Consider the following 20,554-nt stretch of genomic DNA (forward strand, 5'->3'; position numbering starts at 1 on the left):
CTTTGGTAAAATAAAGACTGAAATGAAGTTGAAATTTTAAGATTTTCCACACAAATTGACTTTTTAGTGACTGGCTCAGGAGTGTTTATCCCACTCCAGCTTGGCTTCTATTATTGGGTGAAGTGATGGAATTCAACACTTACCTCTCTCTCTCAGCTTTATTTTTGATAGATTTATCTTGGCTTATGGCTTTACTGTTTTCCATAGAAATTTTTGCTTGGTTGGCACGCATTTCTTTACTTTCTCTAAAGAAAGGATAAACCGGATTGAAATTATGAAAAATAAACACTTAAGATCAGCCTACTGGTAAGTTTTTGTACTTGCTAATGTAGTCAATATGGAAAAAACCCAGATTGTCATGCTCTGTTTCTGCAGCAGAATCTCACTCTAGCTAAATTTACTGTGCTTCTCTCCATGAAATGCTATATAAAAGCAATTGTGTATGAGAAACATTACTGCTTGCCTGAATTATTGGGTTGCTTCCCAGATAGAAAAGTCTTTATCATCTCTCACACACTCAGGCAGATGTATGTACAGATACAGTCACATTAAAAAAAAATCACGGTATAAAGATTCAGACACAAATCTACTCCTCCACACAGTGATAATCTCATCACAAGAAATTGCTCTTCCCATTGATAGCTACTGCCTTCATCATGTGATGAACGTGCCAATGCATGATAAAGTTTTCAAATGATGATACAGTCATCTCAAAAAAAAAAAAAAAAGTTCGTTGAAGCTACCTTTAGCTTCAGATAGCTGCAGATAAATGAATATCAAAGACTGCCATTTAGAATTTTACCACTTTGAATAACAAAGACTACATAAAACCATAATCTCACCATGTATCTAATATTTAAGAAAAGAATAGCTGGTTACCAGCAATTTAAATGATGGAGCTCCTTTCAAAATGGCAGTTATTTTACAGAAATTTGAATGTACACTATTTAAGGACATTTGAAAGACATTAAAATGAAACATTCAAGTACAGCAGATTACTTGCTGCTTCTTATGGCACGTTACACTTATTGTAAGCCAATTAGACAAATCAGATATTTAGATAAAGAACTAATCATAATGATAATCATATTTTTAAAGGCTGTTCTCATGAGCACCCTAACCCAGGCTGGGTTAAGCTGCGCTTGAGAACTGCTGGGATCAGGCAAGATCCCAGTGGGGCAGCGCCACCTAGCCCGGCTTTTTAACCCGGCTTTTAGCTGGGGTTAAAGGCTTGAGCAAGCCCTTAACCTGGACTCTATGATCGTGTGATCGATGGGGCTGCGTTCAGCGGACAGAGATGGGCACTCCTGGAGGAATCCCCCAATGCAATGCACATGCCACGCAGTGCGTTGTGGGATATATGGAGGCTGGGACACGCCACCCTGGCCTCTGGAGCTCCTGCTGCTCCATGCAGCGTGGATTGTCTGGGAACATGGTCCACACTCCCAGCAACATTTCAGCGATCATCTGAGGGGCAGGTGAGTTGGATAAGTCTCCCACCCCCCACCCCCCACTTGTGTGAATGTCCCTGTATATTTTTGAGCAGGGTCCTGTCATGTCTGTACAGCATTTTTAGGCCCTTAATAAATACGGACATTATCAGCATCATTTACTGTAAAAAGCTTATTATAAGTTTGGAAATAACTTCTCTCAAAACAGTACTAAAAACCAAACATAAAAGTTCTAAATTGTCTGAAATTACTTTAAAAAGGCCATGCAATGGCATCCCCTGAAGAGACAACTCCAGAAAATTTAGTTTTGGGGGAGCAAACAGGTGGCAAAGACCATTATTAGGGGAACAGTGCTATATAAGATCTTAATATATTGTGACTGAAGTTGGAAGAGCACCCACTATCCCTTAGAGTCAAGAAGGGGAATCATGCTGTCAGAGCAACAAATGATTCTGCTGGTAGCCTGCTGGATAGAAGTGAGGGGGCTGAGGTGCAACAATGGAAGAGCAGAGCGGAAAAGGTTTCACTAGTGAAGGTGAAAGATGACCATAACTTAAACCGGAGTTTTTGCTAAGATGGCAGAGAGAAAGGGCTGTATTTTTTCACTTTTATGAAAAGGAAAGTAATCTGGCTTGGCAATAGACTGAACATGGGGAGCAAAGGAGAGAGAAAGGAGTATTGGCCCTTTCACCATGAAGGCTTCTTCTTGCTACTGGTGTTGAGGACATCTCACATGGTTATACATCCCCACATGCTCCAGAGGGCAGGACATATTTAAATTAGTCAAAGCCTTTAAGAGGCCTGGGAGGATAGCCCCTCCTAGTTTAATTAGTTAAGTCAAGCTTCTAGAAAGGAAGGAAAAAATCCATAAGAGATAACAGTGAATATTGAAAAAAATAGGTTAACATGGTACAGACCAGTACCCGCAGACTCCCCGGGTGGGTCGAGATGTCCTCAACACCAGCAGCAAGAAGAAGCCTTCATGGTGAGTGACCAATGCTCCATTCTCAGCTGCTGGGTGAGGACATCTCACATGGGACATGTCACAGCTAACAAGACCCTGGAAGGGAGGGTGACCCTGGCTACTGGGGAGGAAGGACGTGTTGAAGCACAAGCCTGCCAAAGGCAGCCTGAGAGGAGTGCTGTAGGTCTAGCTTGTAATGTCTTGTAAACGTGGATGGAGAGAACCATGTTGCCGCTCTGCAGATGTCTTCTAGTGGAGCATTTGTGGAGAAGGCTGCCGAAGTGGCTGCTGAGTGGGTGGAATCAGCTGTGAGCTTCAATGGATTAGGAAGGAGTTGGACTTATGCCAAGGAAACACTTGTTTCCTTGAAAGACTTGTTGTCCCATCATGGATGATGGGAAGGACACGAACAACGCTTCCGTGGAATGGAATGAAGAGGCCTGAGACAGGTAAGCCTTTAGATGATGGACATTGATCTTGTGCCAGTCTTTTTCTTTTGGATGAGAGGGGTTAGGACAAAAGGAAGGTAGAACTAGGTTCTGAGATCCGTGGAATACTGAAGCCACCTTTGGTAGTACTTGAGGGGTCTGGTATCAGAGTAACCAAATCTGAGGAGAAAATGCAGAATCTGGGATTGACGGATAGGGACCTGAGTCGGAAACTCGCCTGGCTGTTGTAATAGCTACCAGGAAGGCTAGCTTCATAGACAGAATGCAGAGGTAGTGGTTCAAATGGAGGCACATGTAGTACCCTGAGGACCTTGTGGATGTCCTAAGAAGGGAACCTGTGAACTACTGGCGGGGATGACAAGGTGGCCCCTCTCAGGAAGCATTTCAAGTGTGGGTATGAGGTCAGTCCTTTCCCCTTGAAAGGAGAGAGAAGTGATCCCAGGGCTGCTGCATGCCATTTGATGGTGTTGGCACATAGTCCTTTGTCTAGGCCGTCTTGGAGGAACAGTAAGAGTTCCGGAAGTTCGCATGCTATTGCTGAAAGTCTGAGTCGTCTGCACCACCGAAGAAGGGCAGCAAAGCCAGTATGTAGCCACTAGAATCACTTGTGCTTTCATCAACCGAATGTGGCGGAGTAGTCTGCTGAAGAGTGGAACCGGTGGGAATGCGTACAATAGTTCCCGGGGCCATGGAGCTGACATGGCATCCACTCCTTCTGCCTGTTGGCATGGAAAGCAGGAGAAGAATCAAGGTAGTTGGGTGTTGAGGTGAGACATGAAAAGGTCCACCGACGGATTACCCAGATCTCTTGAGGACATGGAAGATCTGAGGGATGAGTTTCCATTCTGCTGGGTGCAACTCTTGGTGACTCAGCCAGTCTGCTTGTGTGCTGAAGGAACTGCTGACATGATGTACTATGATGGAGGATTCCACCCAATGCATTAGGAGGATCGATTCCCGGTGGAGGGACTGGGATTGGGTCCCTCCCTGGCGATTTACATGGGCTTTGGCTGTCATGTTGTCCATGCGTATCAGGACGTCCTTGAAGTGGACCTGTTTCTTGAACGCCATGGGTGCTAAAAATATGGCTCTCAGTTCTATCCAGTTCATGCTGTGGCGCTGAGTCCAGGTGCCTTGGGCTGAGTGTGATAGGCAATGTACTCCCCAGCTGTAGAGGCTGGCATCTGCCATGACAATTATCCTGGGAGGGTCTAGAAAGTGTCTGCCCTGACTCAGGCAGGAAGGCTTTATCCACCAATGTAGAGATTCCTTGATTGAAGAAGATAGAATGACCCTTGTGTGATGTTTCTGTGCGATCTCCAATTGGTGTGGTAGAAGAAACCATTGTAGAGGGGGAGGTGGAAGTGTGTCTAGGGGAGTGATTCCAAGGTGGATACCATGAAACCCAGTAGTTGGGCTAGAGTCATGAATGACACCCTCTTGAGAGACAATACGGATCGGGTTAAGAGTAGTATCTTGTCTTTTCGCTCCTCTGGGAGGAAGAGCCTATCTCGCATTGTGTCTATGACCACCCCCAGGTGTTGGAGTTGCGTGGAGGGAGTTAGGTGGCTCTTGGCGGCATTGACTAGAAACTCATGAGAAGATAATGCAGCGAGGGTGGTGTTTACGTCTTGTGTTGTGGATTCTCTGGATTGTATAAGGGGATTGTCTAGATAAGCAAAGAGTCTGACCTTTTGGAGTCTGAGGTGAGCCACTATGGGGGCCATCACCTTTGTAAAGATTCTTGAGGCCAACGAGAAGCTGAATGGCAGCGCTGTGTACTGATAATGGCATCCCTGGTAGGAGAAATGGAGGAGGTGGCAGGAGTGTGGGTGGATTGGTACATGAAGATATGCCTCTGTGAGATCGATTTATGCCAGAAGGTCTCCATGATGTAGCGTTTCCACTATGGAGCAGAGCGTTTCCATTTGGAATTTCCTGCAGCTGATCCACTTGTTGAGGTATTTGAGATCCAATACTGCTCTGAAGGAGCTGTCTTTTGGGGCCATGGTAAACAAGATAGAGTAAATGCCTCATTGGAGTTGGTATGGAGGATCTGGTTCTATTGCCGAAATGGTAAGAAGGTGATTGATCGCGTTGTAGAGCCACGTGTTTCAGGTGGGATTGGGAGTGGGGTGTGGGTAGGAATCTGTCCCTGAGACGGGCTTTCAACTCTATTTTGCAACCATGGAGGATTGTGTCTAGGACCCATTTGTCAGAAATGGAAGCCTCCTAGGAGGGGAAGAAGCGAAATAGGCGGCCTCCCATGCCTGGCAGGTCAGGAGGATTGTTGAGGTTTGGATTGTTGTCCAAAGTGTTGTTTCATAGCATTAGCTTTGAGGTTGAAGCGAGGCCTGTTCCAGTTAGTCCGCTGTGGTCTTGTGTCTCTGTCTCTGGGACGGAAAGTGGGCCGAAAGGGCCGAAAAGGTTGGTTGAATCTTCTAATAGGTCGCTTGTCATCTTTGTGGGTGGATGAAGGGAGCACCTTCTTCTTATCCTTTGTCCCCACTAAGACATCCTGTAAGGCCTCGTCCCCAAAAGGTTTAGTAGCTGTAAAGGTGACTGAGGACAGGTTAGAGCGAGAAGCTGTGTTGACTTGCCAGTTTTAGGTTAGAGCGAGAAGCTGTGTTGACTTAGGTTAGAGCGAGAAGCTGTGTTGACTTGCCAGACATAAGGTGTGTCTGGCCACCACATTGTTCGCCGTGGCGCGTGCCCCGAAACACACCGAATCAAGTGCTGCGTCTGCTATAAAAGCTTGAGCCTTTTGAATTTTTAAGAGAATCTGTCTCTGGGTAGATCAGGCAGCGGTGATTGAAGGTGTTTGTCCGTCCAGAGTAGTGATGCCCTAGAAATAATAATAATAATAATAATAATAATAATAATAATAATAATAATAATAATAATAATTCGATTTCTATACTGCCCTTCCAAAACTGGCTCAGGGCGGTTTACATGGAGAAATAACAAACAAATAAGATGGCTCCCTGTCCCCAAAGGGCTCACATTCTAAAAAGAAACGTAAGATAGACACCAGCAACAGTCACTGGAAGTACTGTGCTGGGGGTGGATAGGACCAGTTACCCTCCCCCTGCTAAATAAAGAGAATCACCATGGTAAAAGGTGCCTCTTTTCCCCCCAGTTAGCAGGGGCATATAAAATGATAGAAGCTGCTATGGATGCCTGTATGGATAATGAAATGCATTCGTTGTTTTTCTTGAGTTGGAATTCAAGCTTCTTTTCAGTGGGGTCTTTGAGCACAGACTCTCCATCTCGGGGCAGTATGACACCAGATGTGAGAGTGGCCATGTGAACGTCGACAGGAGGTGTCTGAAATAAGGCTGCTGCTGTAGGGACAAAGCCATAGTGTTTGTTAGCCAGTGTAGCAGTCTTCTTCTGTACAGAAGGAGCCTGCCATTCCTGTCTTACTACTTCTGCAAAAGTGTCCGCTAGTGGAAACAACAGGTCTGGTGAAGAGGTGGTGGGAAGGACTGATGACTCTCTGGAACGAGCAGTAGTTCCCTATAAGCCCTCAATTTTCAGGCCCAGAGTCTGTAAGACCTTTACAAACAGGTTAGAAAAATCTTCAGATGGAAAGAGCCTGCGTGAATGGGAAGAGGGCTCCACCTGTTGGCCATCCAACCATTCTCCTTCTTCCTTGGACTCAAGCTCTGGGTCTAGTTCCGTAGAGGTCTGCCCTGACCCTGTCAGGCCTTCTTGGGGAGTCAAGGGCCCATGTGGGGGCAGGGGGTCCATGGGTTTGCCTCGGTGAGGGTCAGGAGAGTTATAGTCAGAGATCAGGGATGAATGCTCAGCGGACAACTACTTAAGCTTTTGGGTTTTTGTATTTTTTTCCTTTGGTCTAACGGGAATGCTTGTGCTTATGACCTCTTTTTTTCTTTTTAGGAGAGGGTTCTGAAGACACAGAAGAGGAGTCCGAGTCCTGTGAGGAGAAGGTGGATTGTTCCCTGCACTTGCTGTGCTTTTTATGTGGACGTTTTGGCTGGTGGTTTTCAAGCATCTGGTTTAGTAGAGACGAAAACCAGAGACATCAGGGCTCAGGTACTTCTCTAGTGGGGAGTGGGGCTGGGAGTGAGGTTGCGGACGCACTGGTCCACTAGGGGCTACTGGCCCAAAGGGTCCTGGACTCACCAGAGCAGGCTGTACTGGGCTGGCTGGCATTGTTGGGGCTTCTATCAGCTTGCTCTCTGGCTGAATAGGTGGTAGTTGGAGCGGCGTCACATTTGGAGCTCCTCCACCCCCACCCTTCTCAATGGGTTGAGGGGAAAGCAGTTCTCCCTGTGGTGGAGAGTCCGGGAACCCAGCAGGGTTCTCTAGCAAGGACGAGCCCATGGAAACGTTGTCTTTCCCTTCTCTGGGTATTGGTTTCTTTTTCTTCGGGATGGGCACATCGGCGTCTGTTCCAAGGAGCATGGGTGGCTTGGTGGGAAGCGGCACAGAGCATGAGATATCCAGAGCGCTGAGGAAGGCCTCCTCTAGGACAATGGTTGGGGCTTTCGGACCTGTTGAGGGGGGAGGTCGAATGGTCACGCTTCCAAGCGTGTTGGATTGCTGTAAGCTGGCCACGATGGTGCCCCGAAAGTGGGTTGTGGCCTTTACGCCCTCCCGTTGCACCGACGGAGACAAAGTGGTCCATGGTGGGGCGTTTTGTGTGGCGTGCACCATCACACAGTGGTGATGGGGCTTATCAGGCTGGAAGGGGTCCGCTGATTTCTTCCTCTTCGGCATCAGTACATGAAGGATGCTGGATCTGAGGCTCTATTGGCAGGAGAAGAGAGGAGAGTGGAGAAGAGAATGGAACTGGTAGAGAAGTTTTTGGTTTTTTAAAGGTATAAAAGTGAAGAGGAACAGAAGGGTGAGAGGAGGCGAAGAAATGAGGAGGAAAGGCAGAGTGGCAATAGAAGCAAGGCAGTGTCGTCCGCTCTGGAGGACAAACTGGGAGGGGCTATCGTCCCGCGCCTCTTAAAGGCTTTGACTAATTTAAATATGTCCTGCGCTCTGGGGCATGCTGGGGAGGATAACCTACGTGAGATGTCCTCACCCAGCAACTGAGAAGATAAAGGCTTTGTGCCTATTCAGCAGGGTGGTGACATCATCAATGGATATGGAGAGTAGGGACATGCTCACCTATCATGAGAAAGCTTTAGTTGCTGGGTCTGCTGTTCATGAGCATTAATTAGGAGCTTCTTCAGTAACTCGCATTGCTGGCTCAGGTGCAAGTCACGCATTTCTTGCTCTTCGGCACTATGTGTATTAATCATTTCAGACCACTCTTTTGTGTGCTGTGCTACCATTTCTTTTACCTGGTAGAAATGAAGATGATATCAGTTCTTGCCATACTTACTTTGTCAAGATGATTTTGTAGGCAGTCTTTTAAAGAGTTACAGAAACTTTGCATTTAGAAGGGAACGTTACCACAAAAATCAAACCACCATATAGCCATGGAAACCTCAGCATATTATTGAGATGAGAAGCAAAAGGCACAATGAATCCTTCCCATTTAGGTCTATTTTTCTTTATGAACTATTTGAGATTGCTAATATAAATTCTTAGAGCTTTATCGTGCACCTGTTATTTACATGTCCTAGAAGCATGTAACCACAGATCATAGATAGGGGATGTGTAGCAACACAAATAGGGCACAAACCCTGCTGAAAATCATCCTTTCCTCCTTGCATGGATGGAAGAATTTCCTAGGATACACTACTTTGTAATGCTTACTTCCACTGTTAGTTTACAATAATAATAACTTTTAAAAATCCCCGCATTTAGTACTATGTAACAATTTTAAGATGGGCTACACTTTACCCCTCAAGTGTAGCGGGAAACAGGGAGTCAAACCATTAAAATTTTGGGTTCAGTTCTGATTCACATTCATCACTATTTTTAAACTCCTTGGTTCAGACAGTAACTCAAAAAACGATTCAGAGAAATATATGTTGCTTCTTTTTGAATTTTTCCTGAAATTTTTTACATACATTCAACAGGAAAATTAAAACATTAATCATACAATTGCAAACTGAATACTTGAGTATTAAGCCATTTATTTTGAACCAGTTAACACTTCTTGAGTATATGCACATTTTAGGCTTGGGTTTAATTCAATATGAATGAGTTTTGGGTTTAGGTTCAAGTTTAGTTCAGTTCCCTGCAGAGAAAGTAAGCGGGATTCCAGCTTGCTTTTAGCTCCTATATTCATAGAAATAAGAAGCCTTGTGTGTTTGGGGCCCCACCTGTACAACAACTCGCATGGCTTAAGGGCAGCAGGGATTAGAGAGTATCACTTGTTGCCTTGCACTATCCTTCGTCCTATGTTTACTCAGGAAACAGACTTGGGGGGCAGTATAACTCCGGGCAGCGGGCTGGCAGGCAGTTACAACACTCGGGTCCCTTTCAGTCCTGTTCAACAGGTGGCTTTTTTCAGCCATCTCTGAACATTTTTAATAGGGAAAGGTGTGCTATAGAGAAATAAAATAATAACAACAGTAAAATATCTACAGTCTTGCTCTCTGCCGTGAATGCAAAAGTTGTTTGCTGCTTATAAAAACATCTACTCACAGATGACCCTCAAGTGATGGAATGTGTTGTTAAAACAGCTAGTTCTCTTACCTTAGATTTGTGATCTGATGTTAGTATCTGGATTTTATTTTCAATTTCTTTTTTCATTTCAAGGCAATTATTTCCTCTAAAAAGGGGAAATTCCAAACACCACACATTAGAACTTCCCAATAATGTTCATCAAAGATCAAATACCAAGACACAGTTGAATAAATTTATTCCATTTCACACACAAACCCAAACTTTCCACATACTGTTATCTTAGCAATGTCTAAAAACTGGATAGTTATTTTAATAGTAGGACAACAGCTATGCAACTGCACAGAGAATGTATGAGCAGATCCTTTAATTAAACTTAGATACTTAAGAGAAATTTTCAAGGGTAAAAATAAAATTCATGTCTGCTTTGGAACATGAATGATAAAGATATGAGATAAAGACAGGAAATGACTATTCTTGTTCCTGTCTTTAAATACCTGTTCGGTCATCATCAGATTGCGAAAGTCCAGAAAATCTATAGTTTTGATTTTCCATAAAAGGAGAAGTTAATCAAGCTAGAATAAATTGCTGGTTCTTTCCTTTTGCCTCTTCTTATCAGTAAAGGGTGCAGGACCTTTGCCAGCCTGCATATAAATGCACACTTCCTGTGTAGTTCTGAGGAGCTGGGCTGCTCAGCAAATGTTTTTCCAGGGCTAGTGGCAACATGCACATAGCGTGCCCCTGCCAACCTGATTCAATGAGGCAGCCCAGTTCTGGAGATTAAAGATGGTTAGGAACATAGGAAACTGCCATATACTGAGTCAGACTATTGGTCTATCTAGCTCAGTACTGTCTTCACATAGACAAGATTTAAGTTGCTAAAAGAACTGAGTGGGGGGGGGGGGGAAGTGCCAAAGTGCTTATCGAATAATTGCTAGTAAGCTATAATTTTTATTTATTTATTTTGTTTATATATTCAATTTCTATACTGCCTTTCCAAAAATGGCTCAGGGCGGTTTACACAGAGAAATAATAAATAAATAAATAAATAAGATGGATCCCTGTCCCCAAAGGGCTCACAATCTAAAAAGAAACATAAGACAGACACCAGCAACAGTCACTGGAGGTCCTGTGCTGGGGGTGGATAGGGCCAGTTACTCTCCCCCTGCTAAATCAAGACAATCACCAAGTTAAAAGGTGCCTCTTTGCCAAGCTAGCAGGGGTAACTTAGCATATTGCTTTTTGCTAAGCTTTTAACTAAGCTTAACTTTTTAAGCTTTAACTTTTTAAACTAAGCTTTTTGCTTAGCATATTTTTAGTGGAATATTTTAAAGCATATGTGTAATCCTTAATAACAAAAATCAATCAGCTTGTCCTCCTGTGGTTCACCCTGCCATTAAGCCCCACATTTCCATGTTCTTAAGGTGGTATTAAGAACTACACCAAAAATGGCAGCCCTATTACGTTTTCTCTTTCCTCCTCATTAATACATAGTGAAACATAACAGGTCTCATGTACACTTCTCTGTTTTGCCACCAGCAGCCAATGATGCAGGCCAAGGAAACACACCATGTTTGGCACCAGGACATAGGGGCAATTTTACTAGATGTTGCTGTGAGGGAGGGGGAGAACATCACCTCCCTAAAGTCTAATTTCAGCCTGAGTAAATTTTCAGAAGGCAACACAAAAACAGTCTACCTCCCCAAAGTAAGACAAAGACAAAGTAAAAACATATCAAATGGAAAGGTGTTTAACCTAGGGATCTCGTTCTTAGGAGTCCAACACATATCGTAACTGGGGAAAGTCAAGGAGAAGCCTGGGCTGCCTCTGTAAAACATGTGTAAGTTTTTCAGGAAGTCGATTTCATGTGGAGTTGGTGGTTTAAAGCGATAGGTAGCATGTGAGATGCTCATTACTTTCCAGCTATATCTGGAAACATCCTCAGCATTTTGTTACAGGTGAGAAATGCTGCCCAAAGAGACAGTTCTCATCAGAACTGAAGTCTATCTATTTACTCTTCTTCAGCTTCACTGGTTTATCATTTTCTGGGCCTATACGAAGTGCTGGTGCTGGTGATGATCTTCAAAGCCCTAAACAATCTGGGGCCTGTATACTTTCATTAGTACCTTTGTGCATACGTACCTCCACACTCCCTCAGATCTATGAGGAAGGCCCATCCTTTAGGGATGTGATAGCTGCTTGAGGTAGCGAATATGGTGATGCCTTCGCTGAATGACAAACACAATGTGGAACACTTGCTAATGGAGGTGTGTCTGGCTCTCATTTCTCCTGGATTTCCTTCTCAAGGTGAAAATGTAACCTTGATGTAAAGCTTGACCTGTGCAGGCTATTTTTGTTTTCATCTCTACAGAATTTGACCTGATTGTAGTTACTGTTAGCCTTGGCTGCATCTACTTTTAAAATGTATATATATACACATATATTTATTATTATACTGCAGTTATATACTGCTTTGGGTGCAAATTCTTTAAAGGCAGAGAATGTGATAAATACATTCAAATGTACTGCATATTAAAAGCAGTTTTAGCATGAATATTCACAGAAAGCTTGATCCGCTAACATGCCTTCTTTGAAGGACCATACTGAAAAATGAATAAAAGCTGGTGTACTCCGTGTTCCCTCTGGACCACTGGGAGGATTAATCACTGATTTTGTATTCACAGGGTAGATAGCTTTGCAGTGACATGTGTCATGGGTTTGACATTTTGGAAGGTTCAACCTCTGGAGGCAGGATCAGTCCGATTAGTCCAGTATTTATGATCCTGGCACATAATACAAATCTTCTAACAGGATATTTTTAAATTTCCATTTTACTTTTTATCTAATAAGAACTTTAGACCAATACGAAATGTCCTTTAAAAAACCCTTATTGATTTTAAAAAAATAAACTGCAAATGTTGGGTTTTTCAAAGAGGTAAAATTCAGGCTTCCCAGCCAGCTTACCCTAAATTAAGCATACACACTGCAGCACTGATAAGTGCTCTTGCATGTGAAATAAATTTCCTAAGATTCCTTCTCTTATGTTATGACACTCATACAAAGCAACAATACTTAGTATTTATATAGTGCTTAAAGATTCAGAGTGCTCCACAAACATTCCTAGTAAGCCTCACAATTTTATAAAGGAAGGTTAGTTTACAGGTGGCCCTCATTATTTGTGGGGTTCTGTTCTCACCTATAGGTGCAAATAGGGAAACTGCAGACAATAAAACCTTGGGTCAATAGCCCCCCCCCCCCCCCCCCGCAAAACCGCAAAAGGCCAAAAAAGCAAGGGGGGACGAAATAAGAGAAGAAAGGACAGTACTTTATTCTCCAGGTCTCCAGCAATGCCCCCCCCAAACCCCAAAAATGGTTGAATAGACACTAAATTTGTGTGTGTGTGTGTGTGTGTGTGTGTGTGTGTGTGAGAGAGAGAGAGAGAGAGAGAGAGAGAGAGAGAGAGAGAGAGAGAGAGAGAGAGAGAGCGCGCACCACAAACCTGCTTCTTTGCTGGAAAATGGCGGTTGGAAATGACATTGGAAGTCATTTCTGGTCATTTATGGCCACTCACAATGTCGCCCAATTTTCTAATGAAACGGTGTCTCTAAGACCCAATCGCAGATATGCGAAACTGCAGATACTGAGTGCATGGACAACAAGGGCCACCTGTATATCGATGTTTCCGAGCCAAAAGAGATGTGGCAGGGACAGCCAGCCTTGTAGTTCACGCATCTAGTGTGTTTAATGTTTACACCAAAAGATCTGTGTGGATGAGGGAGCTGAACCCTTCTTGCCTCCACATGCTTCTTTACTTCAGGTTCTTTTCTCCCAGCATGACTTCAATATCGGAAGTGAGCCAGTGTGAAGCTCTGCCTGAATTAACATATTTCGCTTGGTGAGGGTTCAGATCCCCCCACCCACAAATGCCTTCTGATGTTAAAAAGCAAGCCTCCACCCCTGCTTTAAATGTGAACAAGGCAGAAAAGTGAGCAAATGAGTGCCCCCATCACATCTAGATTGGGCCTCATATGACCAGATCTAGAAAACCCACAGAAGCCAGCATAGGTATTTCCCATCCCCCACCCCCCGCAGAATAAATATACTGCTCATTCATCTGTGAATCTGAACACATGGGCATCTGTGAATGCACACATGAATGCACCAATTCCTTTGAGACTCTGAGACATGTAATAGCACTTGTAATGTACAGCTGAAGTCACTGCTCTAGTGCACTAGGTGCTTAGCCCATCTGTCAATAGAGAAATGTATAATTATATTCTCCTCCCTGAAAATTATGCAGCTTATTGTCACAAAAGAAAGTACTTCTTCATATAATGCATAATTCTCTTGTGGAATTTACTGCCAAAAGATGCAGTGAATTTTGCTGCCTTAGATGACTTTAGGAGAAGATTAGACAAATAAATAATGGATCCATTGATGGCTATTAGCTACAACTGATAAATGGGGCCCAGTTTGTGAACTTCCCAAAATCAGCTGTTTGGCCACTTGTTGAAAACGGGATGTTGGACTAGGTGGAACTTTGGTTTGATCTCACATAATTCTTATGACATCTATATGCATGGGGAAGTCCGACTTAGAAATATGACACAATTAAAACGCACATAAAAAGCAATAGCATTAACCATTTGCAGATGTTCAAATGTGGTAGAAATGAACACATGGGGATGGGGAGAGAACAGAATTGCACATCCCAGTCCTGCCCCTGGTCTCCATGCATACATCCTAATATATGGTGGCACTGAAGGTATTATCTGGACTCTGCAAATATAGAAAGTCAAAATTGCTCGTTCTAAGCCTATATGCATTGGAGGGCACACATGCAGGCTGCTGTGAACAACTTTGAATCCATAATGGAAATCTGGGGAGGGGCTAGCAGATGCAATCTCATTCTCCCCATTCTTGCACTCATTTCTACCTTGTCTGAACATCTACACAGGACTAATGGCCTTTGGGCATCCAACAGTCCACAAAAACAGTTTTCCCTTTTGGAAGAAGCACAGTTGGTCAATGTTTTTTACAACCCATGTCCTACAGCATGAACTGTAAAAAGTATCAAACTGACAGCATCTGTAACTGACAGGTGGTAAGTCTGTGTCCAAGCTGAACTGCTTCAGATTGTAGACAGGGGCTCATTTAACTATTTAAAAAAAAATATCTCCACACAGAAGAAGCTATCATGTCAGAGAGAAGGGTTCTAGCTTAGCATTTTAGACAAAAGGCTGGTTTCCTATGGAGAGGAATTTTTTAATGACAGAGCACAGATTTCTGTAAGCCACCATCAACATTCTGAAGAGAACAGAAAAAGGTTGACCACCTCAGTGAGAACAAGGCATAAGAAATGGAAGTTGAGGGCAGGAAAATGGCAGCATCTCTGAAATCTTGTGCTGAAAGCCATTGCTTCACTTTGCTTTATGCTAAGGGCAGCACAGCCACATGACTGTGTTGTATTCTATCCAGTATCTTTTAAGAGCTCTGTGCTCTCTTGCTAACTATCTTTAGAAATAAATTATAACAAAACTAAGATCTTGGTGTTTGCAAAGAGACCTAATATTCAGAACTGGTCACTAAATGGGCATAGGTTAGAACAAGTTAAGTATTTCAAACACCTTGGTGTAATCTTCCAGGCTTCAGGAAGAATGGGTGCACACAGAGAACACATAAGGCAGAATGCACACAAGAGTGCACAAGCAATTCAATCCTTCCACCGTTCTAGGGGCACCCAATTTATCCCCTCCACGATAAAACTTTTTTCGGCTAAAGTACGAGCACAGCTCCTTTATGGAACCCAACTTGGTATGTACTCTAACTTCTTTGAGGTGAAATCCGTGCAATCTAAATTCCTGAGGAACATTTTTCAAGTACCCCGGTGTGTGCCTAGTGCTGTCCTTCCTCTGGAAGCAGGGCTGCTTAAAGTAGAGGCCAAAGCATGGATTAATATCTTTGAATGCTGACTAAAGATGGTTTTCCACCCCGTAGGTTTAGCTCCATTTGTGCTAATGGACACCTACCACTCCAGGTGGAAAAGAGAGTTGGAGGAAAGGCTGCATCATTACGGTTTCTCCCCTTCTGCACTGATAACTATGGGGTATGAAAATGCTAAGGCCAACCTCAGGCAAAGGATATATGATATGGAGCGTCAAATTGACCAGGGCTCTATTCCTGTTCATGTCAATTTGGGCCACCAAGCTCTGAGCTTTAACCCTGCTAGATATCTAAATTTGATAACTGTACCAAAATATCACAGAGCTTTGACACAGGCACTTTGCAATGCCTTGCAAACAGCAGTCTTGGAAGGGAGATACAAGAAAATCCCCTACAAAGAATGTACTTGTCCCACAACTTGGGAGAGATTGAAGCAATGGCACATGTGCTCTTTTATTGTCAATTTTACCGAGATACATGGCATAAATATATATAACTCCTTTTATTAGCTTTCATTGAGGTTGTACAAAATCTTTTTATCTCAATTAACTTTTAACTGACCGGAATGATTCAAGCTCTTATAATGTGGCTAAATTCTGTTTAGTAGCCAGTAAAATTCACCAGGAGCTCATTAAGAATCATTTCTAGCTGATCTATCATTGGGAAAGCCACTTTATCATAACCTTGTCAGTTTATTTTGCTGGGCTTCTGTTTGTAAACTGTTCTGGTCTGTGACTGCAATAAAGGATTGATTGATTGATCCTAACATTAGAAACTACTTCAAATTTTGTCATTTTAAAATACTTTACCCTTTTTTCTTGATTGCCTTTTCAAGGATTTTCTCATAAGCCAGCTTCTCTTTGTCATATTGTGCTACTAATTTGTCAACTTGTGTGCAGTGCAGCTTTTGCATAACACTATATTCCTGAAAAACAAAAGTCGTTTATCAGGTTGCAGTTTGGCAAGGAGACATTTAAACGTATGTAACAGCATATAAAAATGAAGGTCAGAAAAAGCAATTCTGGGTTTAGACGTTATGAATTCTAACTCTTCAGCAGTAAATAACCATAGGAACTTTCCCCATGTGTGAGTGAAGCACCATACATAGAGACTGAGACACCAGCCAAGACAGCAAAATCAACTATCAGCTTTCTGTTGTCATTTTCAATTCCTGTTCATTGGTCTCTGGGATATTATTATTATACTTAGTAAGAAATTCCACTTAGGGCATCTTTTCTATATAACTGTATCAACACCCAGCTCAGAGACAGTATTCACAGTATTCCAAAGAGAATACTGATTCTTTAAATACACATTTCAGAGAGATGGGTGGCACCTTTTTTCAAAACTAAGTGTTTTATAACTACACTATAAATTTTTCAACTTAAAATTTGTACCATGTATTTGGATAACTAGGAGGAGGAGAGCGGGTCTTTTGGTGTGTAATTGTGCCGTTGAGTTGATGTCGACTCTTGGCAACCACAGAACCGTGTGGTTGCCTTTGGCAGAATACAGGAGGGGTTTACCATTGTCATCTCTCGCATCAGCATTGCCATATTCCCATCATCTTATCCCAGAATGAGATGATGCCTTTCAGCATCTTCCTATATTGCTGCTGCCCGATATAGGTGTTTCGCATAGTCTGGGAAACATACCAGTGGGGATTCAAACCAGCAACCTTTTGCTCCCTAGGCAAGTTACTTCCCTGCTGTGCCATTAGGTGGCTTTGGTAGCAAACATGAATTGTCCCCTTTGCTAAGCAAGGTCCACCCTGGTTGTATCTGAATGGGAGACTACATGCATGAACACTGTAAGATATTCCCCTTGGGGGGTCCGGCTGCTCTGGGTAGAGCAGAAGGTTCCAAGTTCCCTCCCTGGCATCTCCAAGATAGGGCTGAGAGAGATTCCTGCCTGCAACCTTGGAGAAGCTGCTACCAGTCTGTGTATACAATACTGAGCTAGATGGACCAATGGTCTGACTCAATATAAGGCAGTTTCCTGTGTTATTGAGAACATATTTTTTTAAAATGACATTCAGTTTTCTGTTCTATATCAATCTCTTAATTTAGGCAGGAGATTGGTTCAAACAGAAGAACACAATATTTTCAGAATTCAAGGCACACTTTCTCACTTTACATATTTCGTGGCCCTGACACCCCTTTCTTTCCAAAGAAGAAGGAATAATATTCCAAGATCTAAAATTTATCTTCAGTTTGGTACAGTCATGCCACTGGTATTCGTTTTAGCTTTGTACAAACACAAAGGATTGAGTTCTGGTTTGTATTATATTCACTCAGTTCAAATGATTTCAGGAATACAAAAACGGATAGTAGTATAACTGATTATACACTACTCTAATGCAGATCTGTAAAGGGGAGAGTGCCACTTATGAAGGTACCTATTATATACCATTTCCATATATTAACATTTAATAATGGAAACAAATAGGGGAGCATCATTTCATTTCATGCTTGCTTGTAGCCTTCCAGAATAATCTAGCTGTTTATTGTCTGAAACAGAACAATGGCTACATGGAACTTTGCTGAGTCTAACAAGCCAGTTCTTACATTCTTTTTCCTAGGATTTTTGTGCTTTGGAACTCAACCAGCTTGAAATCTGTCACTTATATTCACCTCATTTTAACTGAACATGATTGTGGTGACTACTCTCCTATTATCTGGCAGTCAAAGCTGTAGTATTAAACTACTGACCATTAGGGATAAAATGTGGAATAAGCAGTTCTTTTATTAACTGACAAGTTATGGTTATTGGGTCACATTAATTACAATATGCATCACCTGACACACCAGTATATAAACCTAAAGAATATATTTTAATTTTTTAAAGAATAATAAATTTCACTGCAGATCTCCTTGCATATGACAGCCCTGAATGCTATTATAGGAGTTGTTACTTAATCTGTGCAGGCTCTCTTACAAAGTCTACTAGGAGAATTTCACATTCACCTTAATACTGTGTAAACTGAACTGAGGCCAACACACTGAAGTTCTAGCATTAAAAAAGAAAACTGAATTCCACAGATGTTGACTACACCTTTGGGAAAACTAGTCATGTGTAGCGTCTATGAGTCATATGAAGAAACTCAGACATTCCTGTTCCAGAGAGATTTCAAGCAAATCTGATCATCAGCAAGCTGTGAGCTTCACTGGGGGATATACATGATGATTAGGCACATTACAGCAACTACTAAGGAAAAGAAGACTGATGTAGTTCTGACAAGGTTAGACATCCCCAGATAATCCTGCCTACTTCTCTTATGCATGTAGTAAGAACAGAGAAATCCCTGAGGTGGAAAAGACTAAGGGCAGGTCTGAACGTTACCTAGATGAAATGCTGTGCTTCCTGCATTTGTACAGATGCTGAAAAGTTAAAAAAGGAGTTTGATGGGTGGGGTAGGGAGGTGAGCATGTTTCACACCTGTAAACTCCTTCCTGCTTCTCTCCATACCTCCCAGTTCTTTTTTGAACGTTACAGCATCCACACTCATGCTTCTGTCCTTCTATTTCATCTGAATAATATATAGATATTTGCAGACATTTTTTCATGGCGTATAGCCCTCACGCTAGGCACCATATCACCACAGTTTTATGTGGGAGGTGTTTGACTGAAACAGCAAGCATGTATGTTAAAAAAATAAAGAACTCCCACAAACACACACCTTACCAAAAATGCTGTAAAAACAACTCTCTTTTGCTTGAGGTACTTTCACTTCCACACCCTCACCCCTGGCAGTCAGTGGTTTCTTATAAATGGCTCTATGGACACTTCCTGAATTCCCTTCTTGCCATCATATTTACTTCCTAGAGTTTTCCTGTAAAGTTGATTATCACGTTTGCCTCTTAAAAGGTGTTTAAAATAAAATGCAACTACCACCACCACCATCTGGATTTCAAAGAGAGGAATAGATAGGAGTGAAGACAAGGAGCAGACATATGGTATTTGTATTCTGCCCTTCCTTCATAGAACGTAGGGTGCTGTGCATAGGTTTTCCACATGCACAGAAGTTTAGGTGTGAGATGATTGGCCCTTATTTATGGTGCAGCTTATTGAGCTTATTTAAGCTAAGAGAGTTGGGGCTGAGAGGTCACAGCCTTGGACTGGAGGGTCCTACTTGGAGGGTCAGGTCCAGAAGGTGTTATTGGGTGACTTTTGCTTGGCCCCACAATGCTGTTTTTATACAGACATTTGGCCAATGAGAGGGTCCCAGCTATCTTTTTAATGTAGCTATGTTTTTGTTTTCTTTTATCAGTATGCTTTTATTGAAGTTTTATTGCTGTTTTTATCTTGTTGGTAACCACCTTTGGGTCTTTGGACAAAGGGCAGTATGTATGCATGTATAAAATAAATAAATAAAAGTGTTCCATATCGTCAATGGTAAATGTAACAGTCATACTTAATACAGAGTGGTAGTGCCTAATTGTTTGGATCTATAAATTTGCCATTGAATATAATAATAAATTCCTCCAGCTCTGGTATCCCATCTTCCAAAACAGAAATTTGGTGCTCACTATTTGAAATTCATGAAGAAGTACCATACCTTTGCATGCCTCTTCTTTAAAGCGCTCAGCTCTTTTTGCTGTTTTTTCAAATGCTTGACGTATGCCTGCTCCCCCCACAAAAAACAAACTTAGATTAATTTCTCTTCAAAACACCTGAAATCATAAGAATCCTGCGAATGAAATCAGTGCACATTGAGCCCTTTCTCACGATCCGTGAGAAGGGCTTGAAGAGGCAAGGGAAGGAAGGCTCAAAAAGCTTACTTCCCCCTCAGACAATCTTTTCCGTGTTGCTGGGCAGGCGGATCATCTGTCCAGACGATTGCTGGCTCCCGCTGGCAGCAGGGAGGTTTGGGGGCTGGAAGGCCCCTGGAACTCCCATAATGCACTGCATGAGTGTGTGGTGCATTATGGTGAGTGTGTTGACGCCGGCCGGGAGGCTGCTGGTGTGTGGGTATTGCACGGAACTGCGCAGCACTGACACACGACCAGTTAGCCCAGGCTAACAGCCAGGGCTCCCTTGCGGGTTTGCCACTGTGCTGCCACTGGGAGCCATGTAGCTCCTGGCAGTTCTCACATGCAGGTAAAACCGGGCTGGGCTTCCCTAACCAGGCTTTGCCTGCATGTGAGAACAATCTCATTGTCTTTAAGATATATTATGCTTTTGATTACAAC

At 42.8% G+C, this 20,554-nt stretch overlaps 1 protein-coding gene across 19 annotated transcripts in view; it reads right to left on the reverse strand.

Moving 5' to 3' along the window:
• The window catches only part of PLCB4 (phospholipase C beta 4), a 280,151-nt gene that overhangs the window by 8,849 nt on the left and 250,748 nt on the right, over nucleotides 1-20,554 (reverse strand). For all 19 annotated transcript variants that reach the window (XM_053284717.1, XM_053284727.1, XM_053284735.1 and 16 more), the window contains 5 exons: nucleotides 19,921-19,986; nucleotides 16,172-16,287; nucleotides 9,492-9,567; nucleotides 8,010-8,185; nucleotides 144-245 (listed from right to left, as the gene is read on the reverse strand). In XM_053284717.1, coding sequence (XP_053140692.1) covers nucleotides 144-245; nucleotides 8,010-8,185; nucleotides 9,492-9,567; nucleotides 16,172-16,287; nucleotides 19,921-19,986 — 536 coding nt within the window. The remainder of the gene's footprint in view (nucleotides 1-143; nucleotides 246-8,009; nucleotides 8,186-9,491; nucleotides 9,568-16,171; nucleotides 16,288-19,920; nucleotides 19,987-20,554) is intronic.

Source organism: Hemicordylus capensis, chromosome 1, assembly GCF_027244095.1.
Source record: "Hemicordylus capensis ecotype Gifberg chromosome 1, rHemCap1.1.pri, whole genome shotgun sequence".
Taxonomy (NCBI): domain Eukaryota; kingdom Metazoa; phylum Chordata; class Lepidosauria; order Squamata; family Cordylidae; genus Hemicordylus; species Hemicordylus capensis.